The sequence below is a fragment of the Vipera ursinii genome (assembly GCF_947247035.1).
Source record: "Vipera ursinii genome assembly, chromosome: 3".
Lineage (NCBI taxonomy): Eukaryota > Metazoa > Chordata > Lepidosauria > Squamata > Viperidae > Vipera > Vipera ursinii.
The window spans coordinates 45,795,060-45,817,624 of NC_139516.1; the positions used below are offsets into that span (position 1 = coordinate 45,795,060).

The window sequence follows — 22,565 nt, forward strand, 5'->3', positions numbered from 1 at the left end:
TGGCATCAATCCTGCAAGGCCACTTTCACATTATGTGGTCCTCCTATCCAGTTTCTTCTAGCTCAGCCACAGTTCAACTCAAATTACAAAATGGAAGCTTGGAAAGGACAGGGCAAACTGTTTTCCCAGTTGCAAACATTCTTGCCTCAAACCACTTCCATGGAGCTCCCTGGCAAATTTCAAAGACAATCTTCTCAATGAACTGGATTGCATTTTTTAGTCCATTTTGCAGGCCCTGTCAAAAAAACCCACCCAACCTTAAACAATAAACACTGAACTTTTGTCTTACCTGCTTATTTATTTATTCATTCATTTTATTTATCTATCATATTTACATGACCACCCTTCTTGCAAAAATGTGGCTCTGGCAGCATACAAGAGCAACTGGGCAAAAGTGAGCATTTGAACTCTCCTAACCTCTCATATTCATGTAGACGGCACCTTGCAACCTACACACACAGTTTCAGCATATTTGGAAAAAGACCCAAGCACCTGCAAGAAAACGGGGGAGGGAATTAGGTCATCAATCATGTCATCATCACCATTTAATGGGATTTATTTTCAGCAAAAATCACATACGTACTGATATAAGATATTAAGCATGATATTTGTTGTATGTTTTGGTTCTGTGATCTTGCCTTCTCTTTTGGAAAGAAATAGGCATGGAGCAAGGGCAGAAGCAATAAGACCAAATAACCGCCCACAGAAGCTAGGGACCACTAAATGGATTTTAATTGCAATTTTGATGTGCCTAAGGTTTAAATGCTCCACATCGTTATGCTGAATAAGAATGATAGGGAGCAAATGTATTAGCAGGCACCTACTTGGAAAGAAACTATTGAGAAAAGATACTCCCAACTCCTATCCTTTGCTGGTGATCTAAAAAGATATAAAGGTAAAGGTAAAGGTTGCCCCGCACATGCGTGCTAATCGATTCCAACTCTAGGGGCCGGTGCTCATCTCTGTTTCAAAGCCGAAGAGCCAGCGCTTGTCCGAGGATGTCTCCGTGGTCATCTGGGCGGCATGACTAGATGCCAAAGGCACACGGAACGCTGCTACCTTCGCACCATAGTGGCCCCTATTTTTCTACTTGCATTTTTACATGCTTTCGAACTGCTAGGTTGGCAGAAGCTGGGATGAGCAACAGGCGCTCACTCTGTTACACAGCACTCGGGATTCGACCCGCCAAACTGCCAATCTTCCGATTGACAAGCTTAGTGTCCTAACCCACTGAGCCACCGCGTCCCTACCTAAAAAGATATAAATGGTACCAAATGCTGCAGAGAGATCTAATAAGACCAGGATAGGTGCAATTATAGTTTTACATAATCAAATAGCTTAGTCTGAATTAAAACTATAAGCATAATTCATGTATCTGGTAACTTGTAATTAGGATTCTTGGATGTTTGAATACTACAAAATAGTTACGTATCTTCTTAATAGAAGATACATTCTACCATGCCAAATTCTACATTTTGTATTTTATGGAGCTGCATTGTAAATGTTTGTCTCAACAGATGAAATTAAGCTTTTTCTTCTCTCCCTTTCCTACGTGGGATGGCCTTTATATAAGCTTTACAATTATAAACAGAGCTGGCACAAAATAGCACCATGTAGACTGTTGAGTATTACCTGAATCCTGGAAGAGTCCTCACCTCCAGATATGGCAACTCATGGCAATCCTTTCTAGGTTCTTGCCAACCTAGAAAGCAGGAGACTGTGAGTTCTAGTCCCACCTTAGGCATGAAAGGCAGTTAGGTGATTTTGGACCAGTCATTCTCTCAGAACAACCCACTTCGCAGGAGAAGGAAAGAGTATTAGGTATATTTGCTACCTTGAGTTACTTATAAAGTAATATGGGAGGATAAAAATCAAATAAATAAATAAATAAGCCTCCATAAGAAACAAATCTAATAGAATCTATATTTAGAATTATAGTTGTAGCAAGGAGGTTTTATTTTTTTCCCCAAGAACGTTATATTAAAACGGCAAGGTTGATTTACTACGGAGATATTTTAAAACTTAAGGTACGTAAAAAAGTTCTCACTTTGCCTCATTGGGTCTCATACATTGAGCTAATAGTACACATAAAAGAATTTGAATGGACACAAATATTAATGTGTGTTGACCAAACTGACCTTTACTAGGAAACAAGGTCAAAGCTAATACCTCAAAGCTGTCCTCCCTCTGCCAACGGGCAAGATTTACTACTCTTTTCTTACCAATCAAAACTCAGCAGAAAATAAAACTGCCCATGTTTGGCTATAAAAGCCTACTAGACTGGTTTCCTTTTTCACACAAGACAAGAAAAAACAGCTCAGGAAACAGCATCCATACCAAAACCAACAGAATAATGCCGCGGTCTTGGGAGTTTGTTCTGCTTCTCTCTTGCTTTTTGTGTTTTTCCAGTGATGCCTTCCAAAGGTAAGACTATGTCTTTTATTATAGTATATCACCTAGTAATTGACCAAGGTAACAACCAGATAATAACGCATCAGTAATATGAGATAAAAATCAATGAAATATTCTTTCAAAACAGAAAAGCTTAAAATTACTGCACTGCCAGTTCACTGCAAGTATCTGCTGCCATCTGGAGCCACCCATTGGTATGTATCAAACCAAGCCAGCTTCAGGCTGTGTGTCAGCTAGTTGCAAAAAGGCTGTTTCACATAGCAGGATAGCCACAACTATACATCCCATTAAACTCACTGTGGGAAGCAGGGGTTACAACAAAATGTATTAAACAAATAATGGGGGAGAAGGCTATTGTAGAAAAGCAGGCAAAAAAGAGAAAACAGGAGGCCGTGTGGGTTATAGCAATATTCCACAGCCAAAACCTCAATAGGCATAAAATTAATTCTCTCTTTTCATTTACTCTACTCACCTTTGGAGTAGACTTTGTTGAGCAGTTTTATCTACCTGTCTGCCTGTCAAATCCTAGCCTTTGGGAATGCAGCTGAATTTCACCAACTCCTGAATTAAATTGGGCTATTTTGGACAGATGAATAAGAAATCTAAAAACTGAATTAACTCCTCCAAAAAAGCTCATTAGTAGCTCAGAATCTGGGGGTGCATAAAGAAGTGGATTTTTTTTTCAGATATTGACACCTTTATCCCCAATGTCTCTCTGCAAAAAAGAAAATGTCAAGGTGAAGAGACATCAAGGAAGGAAAGAATAAAACATATTTTGATAACCGGAAGCTCTAACTGCTGAGTACACCCAATGGTTTTATTAGAGGGATTCTGAAGAGGGTTGAAGTTATTCAGTGCAGGATTAGGCTGAGGTTCTATTTTTTTGCCGCTTCTCTACCAGAAACTGAATTGCCACTTCAAACAAACAAACAATTGGTCCATGAGTCTTGGGAAGATGTATTGTGGAAAATGAGGGGTCCTTGGTACTCTCTGAACTTGATTGTTTTTTATAAGATTTTATTAATTTGTCCCTTACAAGCTATAATATTTTTTTAACCAGCGTGCTGTCTTGAGTTTAACGCTAATACATATTTAATTCCTTTATTCTTTCCTCTAACCTTGAACACCTGTTCTAAACAAAGTGCCTTGATATGAATTTTTAAGTGAAAAGACTCTTCTTAATTAGATTTGTTGGCTCTGGTTATAACTAAAATAGAAATTATTTCAAGACAGCAAATGTTTTATATCTGAGGCCCAACTGGAGGAGCTAGATTTGGCCTAGAGAGTTTGGCCTCTTTTCTCCTGGCTGGATTTTGTTTTTGTAAGATTTTATTAACTTTTTTCATACAAATAGTCATAATTTTTCAACCAACGTGCTGCTGAGTTTAAATACCCTAATACATATTAGTTCGTAATCCTTTATTCTTTCCTTTAACCATCGGTAAAGTAAGTCCCAAGTTTGATAATATTCTGTTCTTTTTCTTTTAGTCTCATGGTCAATCTATCCATCTCTGCGCATTCCAATATTTTTTTTGATTATTTCTTCATCTGGTAGTATTCCTTCATTTTTCCAATATTGCACAAATATTATTCTTGCTGCTGTTGTGACATGTAAAATCAAATATAGGCTTTGTTTGTTAATCTTTTTTGGCATCATACCTAATAAAAAAAGTTCAGGTTTAAAATCTACATAGTCTCCCAACATCTTTTCTAATCAAGTATGTATCTTTTTCCAATAATTCTTTGCTTTATCACATGTCCACCAAACATAATAATATGTGCCTGAGTTATGTTTGCATTTCCAACATCTATCTGACTTATTTTTAAATATTTTTGCTAATCTTGCTGGTGGCAAGTGTCATCTATAAAACATTTTACATAAATTTTCTTTATAAGAAGTTGACATTGTCAATTTATAATTACTTTTCCATAATTTTTGCCCATTTTTCTAATTCTATATTATGTCCAAAATTTTTCACCCATCTTATCATTGTTTCTTTAGTTTGTTTGTTTTCCATTTGCAAAATTTATATCTCAGAAGGGTATGGCTGACTGATGAAAACTAATAAGTTAGAAATGCATTTCAGTCTCCCTTAATTCTTTGTTAGTAATTTACACAAATATATGAGCTGTCCGGTGTGACTACTGCCTGTTCGATGGCCTTCAAGATAGGCTGAAAACAGGAAATAAAGATTTGCCCCATGTTTGGGGCCTAGCAAGGTATATATATATATATATATATATATATATATATATATATATATATATATATATATATATATATATATATATATATATATGTCAAATGCTTGTTAACTATTTTTATTTTTATATATATATTCTTAATTAGTTTCTCATCTGAAGTTAACAAAGTCTTATCAAATGTTGTTTGTTCTTTATAAAATCTATACAGTTTAACGTCTTTTTCATATCTAGTTTGCATTTGTAAATGTGCCTACCACAAGCTAATACCCTGATTTTCCAGTTCTTGTTTAGATTTTAAATTCCCTTCAGAATTTAGAATATCTCTATATATCCAGATTTTTTCAAAGGCGTGCCACCCCAATCATGCCCTTCCAGATATAACAACCTTTTATTTCTAAGAGTTATCCGTTCTTTTACCCATGTTAAAACAGATGCTTGATAATACAAAGCCCAGTCTGCTAGCCCAAACCCTCCATTTTCCTTAGCATCTTGTAACATTATCATCTTAATTCTAGCTTTCTTTCCTCTTTGCCAAGCATATTTCAAAATTAGTGAATTTAAATCTTAAAAGAAGTTTTTCTCAAGTTTTATGGGAATTGTTTGGAATAGAAATAAAATTTTTGGCAATACATTCATTTTCATTGTAGCAATTCTTCCTAGTATTGACAGTTGAAGATTTTTCCACCTTTCTAAGTCCAATTTTATTTGATTCAATAATTTTGTGTAATTATCTTCATTTATTATTGAACATCTTGCCCTTAAATGTATACCCAAATATTTAACCTTTTTCACTATCTGTAATTCTATTTTTTCTGACATTTTTTTGTTTATCTGATAGATTTTTGGCTATTATGTTAGTTTTTTCTCTATTTATTTTCAGTCCTGCCATTTCTCCATACTGTTCTATGTTTCCCAGTAATTTAGGAATCATCTCCAAAGTTTCTTCTAAGATAAATATACGAGTGATCAGAAAATGCTTGTAATTTATACGTTTCGCTTTTATTTCCAGTCCTTTACTTTCTGTATCTTGTCTAAAATTTGTATTTAAAACTTCCAGAGTGAAAATGAATAACAATGGAGATAGTGGACATCTTTACCTTGTACCTTTACTTATCTCAAAGTTCTCAGTATAATCTCCATTCATGATCAGTTTTCTATCAAAGCAAGATATATCCGTTTAATATGTGCTGGGCCCTGATTTCTGATTTGCTTTATCAGATTTTCATCTGACACTGTAAAACCATTTTTCTGATCTTCTTTCCACCTGGCCCGTAGCTGAATATATTGAAACCAAGTCTGAACAATCTTCTCATCTCGCAAGAGACTATATGGTTTCAAACACCAGACATTTCTTTCCAAGCTTAGAATCTCCTTGTACGTAGTCACATCATGTTTGAAACCAGCATGTATATTTTCTATTGCGTGTTTTGGGATTGCCCACAATGGTATCTTACAATCTAATTTATGTCTGTACTTCTTCCAAACCCTCAACAATGCCTGTCTTAAAATATGCACTCTAAAAACATTATCTACCTTCTTATCATACAACAAATATGCATGCCAGCCAAACAACAAGTCATGGCCCTCAAGATTTAATAATCTCTCTTGTGTCAAATTGATCCAATCACTTATTCCTGCTAAAGCAGCAGCTTCATAATATAATTTAAAATTAGGCATTTTAAGACCACCCATTCATGATCAGTTTTGCTGTTTGTTATACAGTATATTGTTTTTATCATATTTATAATTTCTGTCCAAAGTCCATTATTTTTAGTTGCTGAGTCATAAATTGCCAGGAAACATTATCAAATGCCTTTTGAGCATCTAGGAATATGAGTGCCAATTGTTTCCCTGGATGTAATTCATAGTATTCTAGTATGTCCATTATCACTCTTAAGTTGTTTTTAATTTGTCTCTTTGGTAGAAATCCATTTTGGTCTGGATGTATGAATTTAACTAAGTATTTTTTCAGTCCCCCTGCCATTACTGAAGTAAAAAATAATCCACATTAAGCAGCGATATCGGTCTGTAGTTTTTAATCTATATCAAATCTCAATCTTCTTTTGGTATTAAAGTAATGTTTGTTTCCATCCATTTCCATTATTTATATTTAGGTATAGTCGATCTCGTAATCCTCTGTTCTCTGGCAATTCCTTCACCTTCTTGTTCAAATTTCTCTTTCTGTTCTCCAGTTTGTATAGTTACTTCTTGGATTGTCTCTTCCATTTGTTTCTGTTCCTTACTCTCCTCTTGTCATTGTTGCACTCCTTCATTTAGAACCGCTCAATTTCTTGCTTTGAAGTCTTCTGCTTTCCAGAATGAATCCAGTCAATACCTTGTATTATTCCAGTTGATTAAAATGCCTTCTGACATTAGCCATCTAAAATTTATGCCTTTTGCATTCAGCTTTGTAGTTAAAAAAGTGTTTAAATCTTTTATTATCTCTCACTCTCTTAGGTATCTGTTTTAAGACTACAATTTCTTTATTTCTGTATTGTAATGGCTGATCTCTCACTTTTCTCTTGTTGTTTTCTTTATGAATTTTACATGTACTTCTCTAGGTAATCTATTTCTCCTTGCATAGGAAAAATATTCATTCGAAATATTTTGTCTATCTCCATTTGCACCTCTGCTCTGTTTGCTTTCAAAGCTTCTGCCAAAAGCTCAGTGATCACAACTGCTATGTTTTCTTTTCTGTCTGCAGGGATATTTTAAAATCTCAAGTAGTGTTCCGCTTTCTCCATTTCCAAGATTGCAACTGATCCTTCTAAATTTTGATTTGCTTGTTCTAATTTTTCATTTTCTTGCAATAATATTTCCATTTTTATCAATATCATCTGATTAATTTTCCATTTTCCAAATTCTTTGTACATTTTTGACAATCATTTGCTGATGAACTTCAAATTGTGCCTTTATATCCAAAAATTCTTCACTTAATTTCTCAAAATTACTTTGTGTCTCTTCATGGTTTCTTTGCATTGACTCTTGAATCAATTTTAGTGTAGCCTGATTTTCATTTTGGGCAGTGCTTATTTTCTCACGCTGCAGCATTGTTTCAATAGATCCCTGGGTTGTTGGGCTAGATATTCCAACAGAAGATGCAGAATAAGTCTTTTTCATAAGTCTGGTAATGTTTGATGTACTCATTTTTCAGCCAACAGTCTTAGAATAAAATACAAAATGTAAAAAGGAGCCAACTGCTTTAGGCCAAATCCACCTCCTCCAGTCGAGTCTCAGATGTAAAGCGTTCACTGTCTCCAAATAGTTCCTGTTTAGTTATATCCAGAGTCAACAATATAGTTATGAGAAGTCTTTTCCACTGTAGACTCATGCCAAGGGACTTTGTTTACAGCAGGTGTTCTTCAAGGTCAAATATTTCCAAAGATTTTTTTTTAGTATTCAATAATACTGTAGGTTCTTCTTTCACCACTAGATGTCCTCAGTGCTTTTTTTCTAAAAAAAAAAAAAGTGCCAGAACTCTTATCTTGGCAGGCACACGAGGTGGGGGGGCAGCGCTGCTGTGTTTGTTTAAAGTTTGTTTAAGCAGGTTGCTAGGCAACCTGTTCACACTCGGCCCTTCTTACCTTCCACTTTTGAATTAGCCTGTGCAGAACGCGTTTCCTTCTATTTGAGCCATCTGAAGGCCCGTCGCTACGATGCATTCTGCTGCTCTGCAATCTGGCTGCCTCATTGGTATGCTGCTGAGAATTTGGCTCTCCGGAACAGTTTCCTTCAACTTTTTGTGTGTGTGTGTGCAAGAAATGTGCTGGAACGCCATTCTGAACGTTCTATGGGAAGAAAAGCCCTGGATGTTGTCATACATTCATTTATCAATGTCTGATTTTAGAACATTTTCACAAAGTTTTTCTTTAAAAGTTCTTTATAGGTTATTTACCCTTGAGTTTATATCCAAATATTTTAGATAAATTAAATAGAAGGGACGTGGTGGCTCAGTGGGTTAGGACGCTGAGCTTGTCGATCAGAAGGCCGGCAGTTTGGCGGGTCGAATCCCAAGTGCCACGTAACAGAGTGAGTGCCTGTTACTCATCACAGCTTCTGCTCCTCGCTGTCCTACTGGCTGGCAACGACTTGGGCTGCCTTGGCTCACCCAGCACCCTTTCCTCCATCCTTTCAGAGGATTTCTTCAGTCTGCTCCAATTGACTGCCACCTGATTTGAGCTCCTGGAGTGTCCCTCCTTCTTCTTTCCCTCCAAGGCAACTTTCCAACCTTTTAAGGGTCGCTGGGCAAAGTGAAATTGGGCTGGGAAGTTGGAGTCCTGGCTTCTTACACCCATCTCATCGGCCGCTCTCTCTGTGTTTGATTGTTATGCAGTAGTTGTAAATATCTGTAGCTCAGGTGTAGGATAAGGGTGAAGGTTCATTCACCGAATTTGTTGGTTGGTTTCTGAATGTTTTGTTGCCAGTCTAGGTAACATCTTCAGCGTCATTTAGGGGATGTCTGTGTCAGAGCTTGGTTGCTATCTTGCAGATGTTTCATTACTTAAAATAGGTAACACCATCAGTGCTGCATGAACACAGTATGAGCACTGATTATGCTACCTAGTTTAGGTAATGAAACATCTGCCAAAATACAACCAAGCTCAGAGAGTACCAAGGACCTCTCATTTTCAACAATACATCTTCCCAAGACTCAGAGACCCCTTTTTTTTTCGAGGGGACACTTTTTGTTTCTGGTAGAGAGAAGTGGCCAAAAATATAGAACCTCAGCATAATCCTGCACTGAATAATTTCAGCTCTCTTCAGAGCACATTCGTTCTTTCTTTGGTGTTGTTGAAAAATGCTAAATGTTTTATTCCTTCCTTTTCTATGTTTTGTTTCACATCCACCTTCCTCTCTCTTATCCAAGTGTACTTTCAATGCCTCTGATATCATAGAATGGATATTCTATTTTTTTTCATTCCCCAACACCATTAATATGCAAATATTATAACAACAACAACAACAACAACAACAATAGAAAAACTGTGACAAAGGCAAGCAAGGGTAGTACCAATAGTAATAGATGCCTTGGGTGCAATCCCAAAACAACTGGAGCACCACGTGAACACTATTGTCATTGACAAATTCGCCAATTGCAAAAGGCGGCCTTACTAGGAACTGCTTCCATCTTTTGACGATATCTGTAATACCATCAAACATCCACATCTGCCTATCCCAGGTCCTTGGTAAGGACTTGATAGGTAGACAAAAATGCCCAATCCAGTCTGAACATCTGGATGCTGCTTCTGGAAGTCCATTCTGGGCCTGGGCAACAAAGAATTAGCTATCGGTTGTGCCGAACTGGTGCAAACTGGCTGAATCCCACCACTGGGACAATACCTTTAACACCATTAAACAACATCTGCCTATCCCAGGTTCTTGGGAAGGACTCAGTAGGTAGGTATAATTGCCAAAGCCAGTCTAAACATCTGGCTTATACTCAATGAACCATAATAATAACATTCTTTGATGATATATTTAATATTATTTAAAACACAATATCTGCCTATCCCAGATTCTTGGGAAGGACTTGGTAGCTGGATGAATCCAGTCTAAAACATCTGACTGACTGTGCGATGACTAATAATAATGATGATGATATTGATGATAATGATGATGATGATGATGTTGGAAGGGACCTGTTCTGGCAGTTCAGTGTTTTGGATTCAGTCTCCCAAAAGGGCTTCAGAAGCAGCACTCACTTTTTCTTAGCATTGCATGTTTGCCATTTTGCATTCCAAAACAACACCTAATTGCTTCCGTATGATTTATTAAAACAAATCTTCAAATGCTGAAGGCTTTCTCTATTGGTCTTGGCAGTAACTTGGTAGTTGTGTCTGTTGACCTCCGTATATATTGCAAATGTGACTGTATCTGATTCACCTTCCAGTGTACACAATGGTCTTTTTTCTACCTGTCAGAATTTCACTCAAAAAAATGCCCTCAATCCGCGAAACACTGCAAGAGATGGGCATGAAAGTGGCAGACGTCCTTCCTTCTTTGAAGCACCATATCTCCTACCTTGATGAAGGGCTTCATAACAAAACAGCACGTACCATACTAACAAACTTCCGTGATGTAAGTGCGTCATATGTTCCGAAAGAAAGCAGACAGCAAATAAAGACTAGTCAAACATTTTATACTGATATTGATGGGATGAATTATGATATTTTTTCTCTAACAAAAATGTTGTTCTTTTCTTTCTTATGATCTGCCTTTCAGTCGCAGTATTATGGTGAGATACGTATTGGAACACCAGCCCAGATCTTCAAGGTTGTCTTTGACACAGGATCAGCTAATCTTTGGGTGCCATCCCACCAGTGCTCCCCATTGTACAGTGCCTGTGGTAAGTTTTAGATAGAACAGGATATGAGGATTTCTACCCTGGGGCATTTTCCCATTATGCATGTGGAACAAAATTATACAACTGGTATCTTTATTCCTGTCACAATACACTGACAACCTAACATTGACTTTTCTTATCATTTGCACATAAGATTCTTGGACAATTACTAGCATGCAGCCATGAGTGGCATTGTGTGCTGAATTAATGATGGGTTATGAATAATAAGTTACCTGATATATTAGTGCATTAAAAAATAGAAAAACAATTTAAAAGGTAGCACTGAATAATATGACACATGATTTCGGATGTTAATGTTAATATAGAAAAATGAGTACTAAATCATTAATATAATTAAATTCACAATATCTAGTAGTGCTTTGAAGCTTGATGCTCTTCCTGTTTTCTTCACAACAATAATGCTGTTTAAGGGATGGGCTGAGAGATTAGCTCAATCTGACTTTCATGCTTAAGGCAGGATTACCACGTCCTAGTCCCTTATCTGAACATTTTGTTGCCAGGCTAGGTAACATCTTCAGGGATGTTTAGGGGATGTCTGTGTCAGTGCTTGGTTGTTATCTTGCTGATGTTTCATTATTAAAATAGGTAACACTATCAGTGCTGCGTGAGCACTATGAGCACTGAAGATGCTACCTAGTTTAGGTAACACTAAACTATAACACTAAATCAGGAGTGTCAAACTCGCAATGTCATGTGATGTGTCACGATGTTTTGTGACTTTTTTGCCATTGCCAGCAATGGGGTGGGTGCGGTTTTGCTATGATGCATCTGGCCCATGGGCCGGCATTTTGACACCCCCGCACTAAATTATATTGTAACCAATATGGTATATGCTACAGAACATGGAGCACTGAATTCAAACAAAGAAAGAATCCGTCACTTAGCTTGAATAAAATATTCCCTAAGCAGTGAAGTCAGCTGGTAATTGATTAATCTACCCAGCTGCTTAAAAAGTGAGACATTTATCTTCCCCTCCTTTCCCATTGGTTTGCTTATCTTCATTTCCCATGTATTTCAATGGGAAATAAAACTTGATTTTGGAGATCTCGCTCGAGAATTGTTCTCCTCAGAAAAATGATATCAAAGCAACCACTGTGGAGCTTCTGCAATGGCTCAAGGGAAGTTTGGTTCATGTGAAAAAGCTTTGTGTGAGGAGTGAGACTCTATTTCTCCATCCTCAGGGCTGTTCCATACAGCTTCAATGATTTTTTATTTATTTTATTTATTTATTTTATTTTATTAGATTTATATACCGCCCTTTCCCGAAGGACTCAGGGCGGTTTACAGGGTATTTAAAAACCAAACCAATACAAAATACAAAAGTTAAAAAACAATTAAAAAAGATTAAATTATCGCTAAAAATAAAAACCCCAGTTAAAAATTCTCAGCCTGGGCCGGAGAGCTCAAAGAGCCAGGTCTTCAGGTCCCGGCGGAATGAACGAAGGTCAGGGGCAGTCCTAAGCTCCACAGGCAGCTGGTTCCAGAGGGCAGGCACACCCACAGAGAAGGCCCTCCCCCTGGGTGTTATCCGCCGGCAATCCTTTACCGGTGGCACCCTGAGAAGACCCTCCCTGTGTGAGCGCACTGGACGAAGGGAACTTGATGCTGGCAGCAGGTGTTCCCTCAAATAACCCGGACCCAAGCCATTCAGGGCTTTATAGGTCATCACCAGCACCTTGAATCTCACCCGGAGGGCAACCGCAAGCCAATGCAGCTTGCAGTGTAGAGGTGTTACATGGGAGTATCGGGAAACCCCCATCACAACTCGCGCGGCCGCATTCTGCACCAGCTGAAGCCTCCGAGTGGTCCTCAAGGGCAGCCCCATGTAGAGACCGTTGCAGTAGTCTAAACGGGAGGTCACAAGCGCATGAGTGACTGTGCGTAGGGCATCTCGGTCCAGGTAGGGTCGCAACTGGCGCACCATGCAAACCTGGGCAAAAGCCCCCCTGGTCACGGCTCCTATATGGTCTGATGCATTTTCTCCTGTCCTTGAGATGGGAAGAAAGTACATTTTCCAGAGAACCAATGGCTCCACAGCCTACCTTTAGTATGTCTCAGAAGAGGCTAGTAAGTAGAGCTACAGTTAGCTTCTGCTTCTGCTGCTGCTATTGAAATCCATAGCAGACCTTTCAAGCAAACCATTGATGAACTTCTTTCAGGTGTGTTTTTAGTTTTAGTGTTTAGTTTTTCATGTTGTTAAAAACATTTGGTTTCCCTGCCCCTTTGTAAACTAGGGCAGCAACTCCTCAAATGAAAAAAACACCCTGAACCCTCTGTCCCATTTATATCTTTTTAAATCACCAGATTACAATACTTGATCTGTGGCTGCAGGTCTAGTGGGCAGGGACATCTTCCCATACTGTTGGCTTCACACAGAAACTCAGGGCTGGGCTGGTTAACTTAGTTCTGTTTTAAAAATATAAGCAAAAGTCTGTATAGTTCCCAGGATGTTGGAAAGGTCCTCCATGAAGTCATAGAATTTTACAGAATAACAGAAATGGGAGGAACTTTGGAGGTCTTCTAGTCCAACCACCTGCTCGAGCAGGAGAACCTAGGTCATTCCAGCCTCTTATTGAAAGCCTTCAGTGATGGAGCACCCACAACTTCTGAAGGCATGCCATTCCATTGGTTGATTGCTGCCACCATTTGGAAATTTCTCTCCTTGGTTAGTTTCTATCCATTGTTTCTTGTCTTGCTTTCTGGTGCTTTGGACAATAGTTTGAGCCCCTCGTCTCTGTAGGAATCCCTCAAATAGTGGAACACTGCTATCATGTCTCCCCTAGTCCTTATGTCAATATGACCAAGGCAAAATAAGTTGTAAGGGAAGTCCTTTTCTCAGGCAGCCAAAGCAGAAATGAACATAAAGACACTGAATCCTGCAGCTGAAATGGATTAGATAGACCCACAGTGGGCCAATTGTAACCCAGCAGGTCACCAATCTTACAAAGACAACACTTTCACGACATGTGAGAGAATTTCCTTGTTTTCCTACTGCTTTACACTCTGTAGCAAGTCATCTCGAGAAACCTGGAAGTTATGTAGGATGCTTTTGTTGACTACAGCTCGGCTTTCAACACCATTTTGCCGAGCATTCTCATCGAGAAGCTGACTGACTTGAAATTCTCCCCCGCCATCTGCGATTGGATTCAAGACTTTCTTAGGGATCGGTTATAAACAGTGAGGGTCGGCTCTGCTCTGTCCACCCCCCTGAAGCTTTGCACCGGCATGCCACAGGGCTGTGTGCTTAGCCCCTACCTGTACTCTTTATACACTTATGATTGTGTATCATCTGACCCATCCACTGCGATAATCAAGTTCGCAGATGATACAACTGTGGTGGGTCTTATTACAGGTGGGGATGAGACAGCATATAGGGCGGAGGTACAAAAACTATCCATATGGTGTAGTAACAACAACTTGCACCTAAACATCGGCAAGACGAAAGAGATGGTGTTAGACTTCCGTAGAAAAAAGGAGGAACCTGCCCCACTTTACATCGGGGAGGACTGTGTAGAGAGAGTTTCCTCCTTTAAATTTCTGGGAGTCTACCTCTGTGAAGATCTGACCTGGAAAGTTAACACAACCCAGGTGGCTAGAAAGGCCCAACAGAGGCTTCATTTTCTTAGGGTCTTGTGGAAGAACAGGGTAGAACAACAGCTAATGACCCTCTTTTACCGGTCTACTATAGAGATCGTCCTCTCGTATGGTATTGTGGTTTGGTATGCTGGTCTGACAGCCGCGGATAGGAAAGTATTACAGAGGGTAGTGAGCACAGCACAAGACATTGTGGGCTGTTCCCTGACACCACTGGATGACACCGCCAGGGCTCGTTGCCTTGGAAGAGTGAGGAAGATTCTCAGGGATGACTCACACCCTGGACGGTATCTCTTTACTCTCCTACCATCCGGTAGGAGATATAGGAATATAGCCAGCTGTACCAACAGGCTGAAAAATAGCTTTTATCCGTGGGCTGTTAGGCTTTTAAATGGGACATAATCTTATGCAGAATTGACTTGGGAGGCCGGTGTGTGGTGTAGTTGGTTCACATGGTGTGGTAGGATGGAGGGTTTGTTGTCACTGTGTGTTGGGGGGAGAGAGCACGGGGGGAGACTCAGCTAATCTCAATGTACACATGTTGTACTTTGACAATAAAGGTTTATTATTATTAAAACCCCACTTTTCTACCACACTTGTCTGGATGCACTTTCACCCTGCCTGAGCAGTGGGTTGGCAATGAGACGAAGGGTCCACCATAAGGATATGCTCTCTGCACAAGGTGCGCGGGGCATCTTCAAAGATGTGTGGATAAGCCCACAAAGGGAAGGACCCCATTCTCAATGGTCATGCATGTGATAGTATCTAGTGGAACACTGTTCAATAAAGATGCATAGGATTATTTGATCATTAGGTGTGAGAGACTGTGAGTGACAGGCAGAGCACACTCAGTTGGTATGAACAGGGACAGCACAGTCTTTTTTTTTTTTTGGATGGGGTTGAAGCTACAGGGAAGAAATGTTTGAGAGGGACTTTACCTTAATTGCATTATGTTTGCCTGGAGATTTACTGTTGTAGTTTGTAAGTTTATGTGTTTACCCGTTTAAATATTGTACAGTATGCCTTTCTGAAATCTATATGACACTTACTTCTTTGCCAGTAAATGAGGTTGACATTTAAGGCACTTGTTCCTGATGATGCCTGAATTAATGTTCTACATATTAATATTCTTTCTTTCTTTCTTTCAGTCTCACACAATCGCTATGATTCCTCTAAATCAAGTACATACAAGCCAAATGGAACTGAAATTACCTTAACATATGCCCGAGGATATGTTAAGGGTGTCCTTAGCCAGGACATTGTCAGAGTAAGTGCTAAGAGGGTGATAATCATTTGAACTCCTGAAGGAAGAAAACGGAGAAAGTGCTTTCCTACCATCTGGCACATCCAGGTTATTCACAGGTCTTGAAAAGTGGACCAGGGGGCCACAAATAAAGAGGCTCTCAAATGTTTGTATTGTGGCACTTTGACCACAGTTAGTGGGATTGATGCAAAAATGACTCAACTATACACAAAAGTATACGTGGGTGTCTATGGGTGAGGTGGGGATAAAGAAAGATAAAGATAAAGAATTAAGAGTTATTTTTATTCAACTGATTGTTCCATAGCAGTTTGTTCCTTTGTGTGTACTTTTCTCTAGGTTGCTGATATTCCCATCATCCAACTCTTCGCAGAAGCTGTAGCACTACCTACCAGACCTTTCATATATGCTCAGTTTGATGGAGTGCTTGGTATGGGCTACCCCAACCAGGCCATTGATGGGGTTATCCCAGTTTTTGATAAGATAATGTCCGAAAAGGTCTTGTCAGAAAAAGTCTTCTCTGTCTACTATAGCAGGTCAGTTTTGTTTAGGAATATAAAACTCACATTTCAGATTACTGGGATCAATGCATAATTTGATTGTGCTTTAAGTTCATTGTCAGAGAGTAATTATTTTTTTCAGAAAATGTCCTGTGCATAGATATGCTTGATTTTTTTGAAGACAATACTTGGATGTGTGCCTTAACTTGTCCCAAAGTTCACAAATAGTCAATCCTAGAGTGTTGCCTAAACCAGTGTCTGAAGCTTCTTTTAAGAGTTTGAATGGGGGCTCACAGAGTCCTCTTTTATTTTTGAACTGTGAATCACAGGTGATTTCAATAAATTCTCATTGGCAATCGGACTTTTGCTCTAAGCTTGAGTATTTTTGTTGGAAATACTGAATGCTTCAGAAGTCTTGGCTTAAAAGCAAAATGGCTCTCCTTCATAGTCTTTTAATGACAAAGCTTGTTAAACCTGGTGCACAGAAGTGAGCAAGAATAAAATGACTGTTTTGTGATTTTTTTTTCCTTTGGCCTAGACACTCAAATTCGAACACTGGAGGAGAGATTATCCTGGGTGGCAGTGATCCCTCTTACTACACTGGAGACTTTCACTATGTCAATATTAGCAGAGAAGGCTACTGGCATGTTGGTCTTAATGGGTAGGTTCCGTGTAATGTCAGAATAATAAAATCAAGACTCAAAGGGGAAGTCACTTGAGTCAACTAAAGATATGAAACATTAATTGCATTTTGGAAGTCAGCTTTTCCCAAGATGACTGTCTTTTATGAGATGCTAACAATAGGTTCCTCTTACAAACTATTGTGATATGCAGATCAAAGGAGTTCAAGACTTGGTTCCAAGTTTTTTTCATTTGGACATACATGAGGCTTATTCTTCAAAAGTACAGGAATGTCTTAACGCTCTTTTGCTTTCTCTGCAGTGTTTCTATAGAAAATGATATAGTACTTTGTCATGACGGATGCACAGCATTTATAGATACCGGCTCTTCCTTTATCTCTGGACCAGCCAGTTCAGTATCTGTACTGATGAAAACCATAGGAGCTACTTTGGAAGAAGATGGTGTAAGAAATCTGAGCATAACATTCTAAAACTTTGTCCTCTTTTCTAATCATGGGAAAAAGGAATCTAAAAAATATTTTATTTTATTTTTTTATTTTAATTCCATTTATATCCCGCCCTTCTCCGAAGACTCAGGGCGGCTTACAAGCTTAGCAGTAGCCTTCATTCTATGTATATGCCTGCTTATTAGGGCTTTCACACACACCCCAAGCGGCATTATTACAAAGTCAGCTTAATTGCCCCCAACAATCTGGGTCCTCATTTTACCTACCTCGGAAGGATGGAAGGCTGAGTCAACCTTGAGCCTGGTGGGACTCGAACCTGCACTAATTGCAGGCAGCTGGTGTTACTTAAGGAGGCATTAGCCCACTGCTCCACCAAGGCTCTGCAATGAGATATGAAACACATTTGATTTCCAGTCTCTTTCATGTAATGTCCAGGTTCCCTAGTGCTTAAAATTTTTAGTGTCCAACTTTAGCAATTTTTCCTTTTTGGGGAAAAAAACCTTCATCGGTTTACTCAAAAGTGTAAAGCCTAGTTTCAACTGCAAGGTTGCTTAAGAGAAATCTAGATTAAAATCTGGATAGGAAGGAGAGAGTCCCATTGGAATTGGAAAAAATATTTTAGGTGGTTCCCCATCTTGATAACTTCTCTATAGTGATGGGAAAAGCTGACGTAAGATCTTCTCTTACTTGAAGCACTGTGACTTATAACATAGGAATTAAAAGATTTTCTGTCCTATATTTCCTTTATTCTCTCACAGTATGTCATTGAATGTAAACAAATTCATTTGCTGCCTGATATTTCCTTCCATCTCGGAGATATGACCTACTCACTCAGCAGTTCTACCTATGTTCTCAAGGTAAGATCTGGAGCCAGGAACAAACATGGGTGAACACCAATGTTTAGATACTCTCAGGCCTCGTCCGGAGTGCAGGAAAATCAAGCAACCGAGACGAGTGCCGAGTTCTCAGGAACAGTTTATTGACAAGAAACAAACAAACTCCAAAGGAAATAAAGCCAGCGTTGGCTGCTACCCGCAACCAATGCTGTTAAATACACGTTGCACGTACACGCCCACGCCCCACCCGACCGCACCCATGTCCGCCCAACCCATACTTAACGACCACTCCTCCCAGTGACAGCCTTTCCTGTCCCATCCCGGCATCCGGCACCCATCACCCCCCAGGTAAGCGTCCTCGCACAATCCCGCTCCACCATTACCAGACCCCACCTCCGCACCCCTTCCCTGGGTCGGCACCTCCCACCCCCGTTCCCCAGACACCGCCCCACCCAGCCCCGGGACCCTGCAACACAATGCCGCCAGCACTGCCGGAACACAGGCTGCGTCCCTCCGCCCCGCACCCAGGCGCTCGCAGGGTCCAGGTGTCTCGGCGGCCGACCTTACAGCTGGCCTAGGGTCCGCTTCAGCAGCCGGCTTCTCAGCTGCCGACCGCCCAGCTGGCCCAGAGTCCGCTTCGGCAGCCTGTCTCTCGGCTGCCCTAAGCCCAGGGCTCCACGAGGCCACCGTCACTGGAAAGGGGAGGGCAGGCTGTTGTGCGCGTACGCATGCCGCCAAAGCTCCAGCCGCCCCAGTGTGTGCACGCGCGCGGCTCCCAGCCAGCCGCACATCCCGATGTCGCCGCTGCTGTAGTGCCGATGAAGGAGCGGCTTGCCTTCGGTCGGGGACGTTGGCGTGGGCGAGCAAATGTGGAGCTGGTGAGGGACGAGCCTGGGGTGCCGCGGAGTGTCAAGCCTGAGGGGCGCGACAGATACAGTAAAACGTGGAGGGTCAAAGGTGTGAAAAAATAAACTTTGGAGGGATTTTTGAGAGCTGGTGATTAAATCAAAGGTGTAACAGCCATTGGGAAGCAGTTCACGATGCTGCATTATTAGGTATTACTCAGGCATCTTGCTGATTTACTTCCTTTTGGTTGCATTGTTTTCTCTGCAGTATTCAGACAATGAGGAAGGGTTCTGCACTGTGGCATTTTCAGGTATTGACATTCCTCCTCCTCTCGGCCCTCTCTGGGTTCTGGGTGCAACTTTTATTAAGCAGTACTACATTGAATTTGACCGGCAGAACAATCGGATCGGTTTTGCTACATCGTTCTGACAAGTCCCACTTTGGAAAATGCTCACATTTGAGAGATTGAACTTTGAAAGAGAATCGCTTGATAACAGATTCTATTATACAGTAAACATTTGGGTTCCTCTTAGTTGTAACATTTTGAACCCCTTAATTTCTTTCTTAAAAACACAGATAATTACAAAGGACTTTCAGTTTATTTTGCATTTAAACTCATTTCTGCTTAGCTTCATCTGCTGGATGAATCATTTTGCAATGTCACCATGGCTTGGATTAGTATCAAACTAACTTCCAAATATTAGCTCCATTTGAAGATGCTGGTTTAGGATACAGACGTCACCTCCCTGTGATGTCCATAGTCTGTCTTCATTTTCTTACAAGTGTCATGCAGAGACTCCAGAGTGAAACTTCATCCTCCTACTGAAGAGAACTAAAATCTTTTGGTTCCGCCTATATTCTGATCACAACATTAAATGGGCCTTTTCCCACTTTGTGACCTTCAGAAAGATAGTATTATAGGAAAAGACAAATGTATTGCAATGCATGAAATGTGGCGTAATTGTTACTTGTCTATAAACTGGATAATCAATCAGAGATATTATCTTCCTGAAAATAATACGGCTTAAGGCAGCATGAAGCAAAAAACAGTGCTTCTCACATTGATCCTATTATTCTTCAAAATGCTACAATGTTTCACTTTTTTGTTACAGATTGAAAAATCCATTACTTTGAAACCAGAAATGTTTTCCACTACTTTTAGGTTGGGTCATTTCTATATAACAAAAAAAAAAGGGCATACAGATTCAAAGGGCAAAATGTGATTCAGTGAACATATGAATCCATCCTTAGCACTTGATAGGAATCTCTTGAAGCAGCTTTGCCTTTTCCTGGGACCAAAAACAGCCACACAATCCTGGAACGAGATGAGTTTACTTTAAGGTGTTCTCAACAGGTGCTATAAGTGTACCCATATGTTCTCAGAATGCCATTTTACCCTATAGCCACATCTCTGCATGCACGGGCAAAGATGCATATACAGACTTACATACATTTATGAACGGTTCCTAACAATTTCCAAACTCTTTAATTTTGTGCTTATCTTTAATTTGGATATCCTCAAATGAAACACTGTCCTCTATGTGCAGTCACATGATGTTTCAACATGTATCACTCCTTTTTACCTCAAGGTTTATTTTAATGCTTTTTAATTTAATAAAGATTATCTATCTATAAAAAAGAAACAGAAGACTTTTGTGAAGATCTTTTATCTTTGTTTTTTGGTAGTTTTACACTAAATATGCGTCATTCCACTTTCCTTGCCTCATGGAGGAAAAGATTACAGTATTTTTATATTTAAATTTAACCTTTCCCTCCGTGAAAGGGGACTTCAGGCTTGGAATCTTATACTGTCCTTTCACAACCAGAAATGTCCCCAAATCCCTGGGAGAAGATATATGGTCAGCACAGATTTAATCACATTCACAGGGGCTTCCCTGAATCACAGTTTTGCTATTAGAGCGGAAAGTCGGTTATGTTCAAGTTAATAATGGCTACTATTTGACAGGAAACGTAGTGTGCAACGCCCATCAACCAAAATCAGTTTGCAGATTTAAAGGAATTCCTTCCATCAGTCTGAGAGGAAAAGCTGCCTCTCTCTTGTTCCCTGGAATAAAAGTTCAATTATTTAGTAATGGAAATATAGAATGGCTTTTCCAATAGTTCTTGTTCATCTTCCCATCTAAGAATCTCTTAGATATTATTCTATATAATTTATCACAGCAGAAATTTGCTGCTAAGTCTAATTACCACTTTCTTTATTTACCTGCCTTTATTTACCTGCCTTTATTTACCTGCCTTTAAATAAGGATGATCTCAGGTTGGAGGGATTTAGCTGGCTTTGACTAAGATGGATTTGAGTCCAAACCAACAAACCAGATTTTACACCCTAAATATGGTGGGATGTAATTCTCCAGAATTAAATCACTGCTGAGTATTTCTATCACCTAAACCATCCATTATCACCTCTACCAATAAGTGACAGGACAATTTCCTGTCTGCCAATGTGTATGACCTAAAGATGATTTTGGAAGGAAGCCACTAGTGACCTGCAACCAGGAGATATTAGCAATTCACACTATTCCCAACAAGGCAATTAAGCAAACTGAGCCCCACAAAGAAAATAGGACAATTATAGCAGTTCTAATAAAAGTAATTAGACTCATTCCATTTTAAGAAGGGAGGGGGAAAATAATTCTCTGTAGCTTGATGACACTTATTCAATTAATTGAGTCTGAGTTAGTTAGCTGGATATTTAGGATTTTTTTTCTCCCCTGTACAAAATCACATACTGTACTTTGAACGAAATTTACTTCAAAGTATTTTTTTTGCAGTATGTTAACATTTTCCTTAATCAAGATTTAGTGGTTACAATATACTGAATCTTGTTCCCACAAAAAACTTTTGAGGAGAACCAGCTTCTTGCCATTTCTCTTTAAATGCAACTATGTTCACTCATTATATTTCTCTACAAACAAATAAGATCCCTGTTATATGGAAAATTAACATGCTGGACAGAGGGGAGGATTTTAATGAAGGTGGCTATTGATAGATCATCAAAATAAGAACAGCAAAACTACAGAATGAAAAAGGAATAGGCATCTGCATATGATGATAAATATACAGATACATTCTGGCATAATTGTTATTTAAATAAACGAATAACAGAATTCATTATACTGAGGAAGACTAACATGATGGCCACCTTTGAAACTGAGGACTTATGGCAAACTTCAGAATGCATTTATACTTATTAGATTGATTTTTAAACCAGATATGATCTTGAATAACTATTTGCAGAGTAAGGCATCTAGACCAAGGTATTCTTTAATAGGTCAGTTGTTGGAATTTTTAATGTGTCTGTTTTCTACATTCAGTCATGAGAATTTTTCCTGCTCACTCCTCCAAGTGATACAGACCAAAAGACACACATTAAGCACATCTTCTGTTGCTTCTGAAAGCTACTAGGTTTCAATCCACTGAAAATGGCAGCTTTCAAAAA

General features: G+C 39.3%; 1 protein-coding gene across 2 annotated transcripts; it reads left to right on the top strand.

Moving 5' to 3' along the window:
* Positions 1 to 2,225: 2,225 nt before the first annotated feature.
* LOC310638100 (renin-like) lies at positions 2,226 to 20,753 on the top strand. 2 transcript variants are annotated; one of them, XM_083358853.1, is made up of 9 exons: positions 2,226 to 2,424; positions 10,539 to 10,695; positions 10,840 to 10,963; positions 15,724 to 15,842; positions 16,176 to 16,372; positions 16,875 to 16,997; positions 17,279 to 17,420; positions 18,182 to 18,280; positions 19,373 to 20,753. In XM_083358853.1, exons 1-9 carry the CDS (start codon positions 2,255 to 2,257, stop codon positions 19,532 to 19,534), a joined length of 1,293 nt encoding a protein of 430 aa, XP_083214979.1. In that variant the 5' UTR covers positions 2,226 to 2,254; the 3' UTR covers positions 19,535 to 20,753. The 2 variants fall into 2 exon arrangements, with proteins under 2 accessions (XP_083214979.1, XP_083214980.1); XM_083358854.1 differs by lacking the exon at positions 2,226 to 2,424 and adding an exon at positions 8,779 to 8,955.
* The last annotated feature ends 1,812 nt before the right edge of the window (positions 20,754 to 22,565 follow it).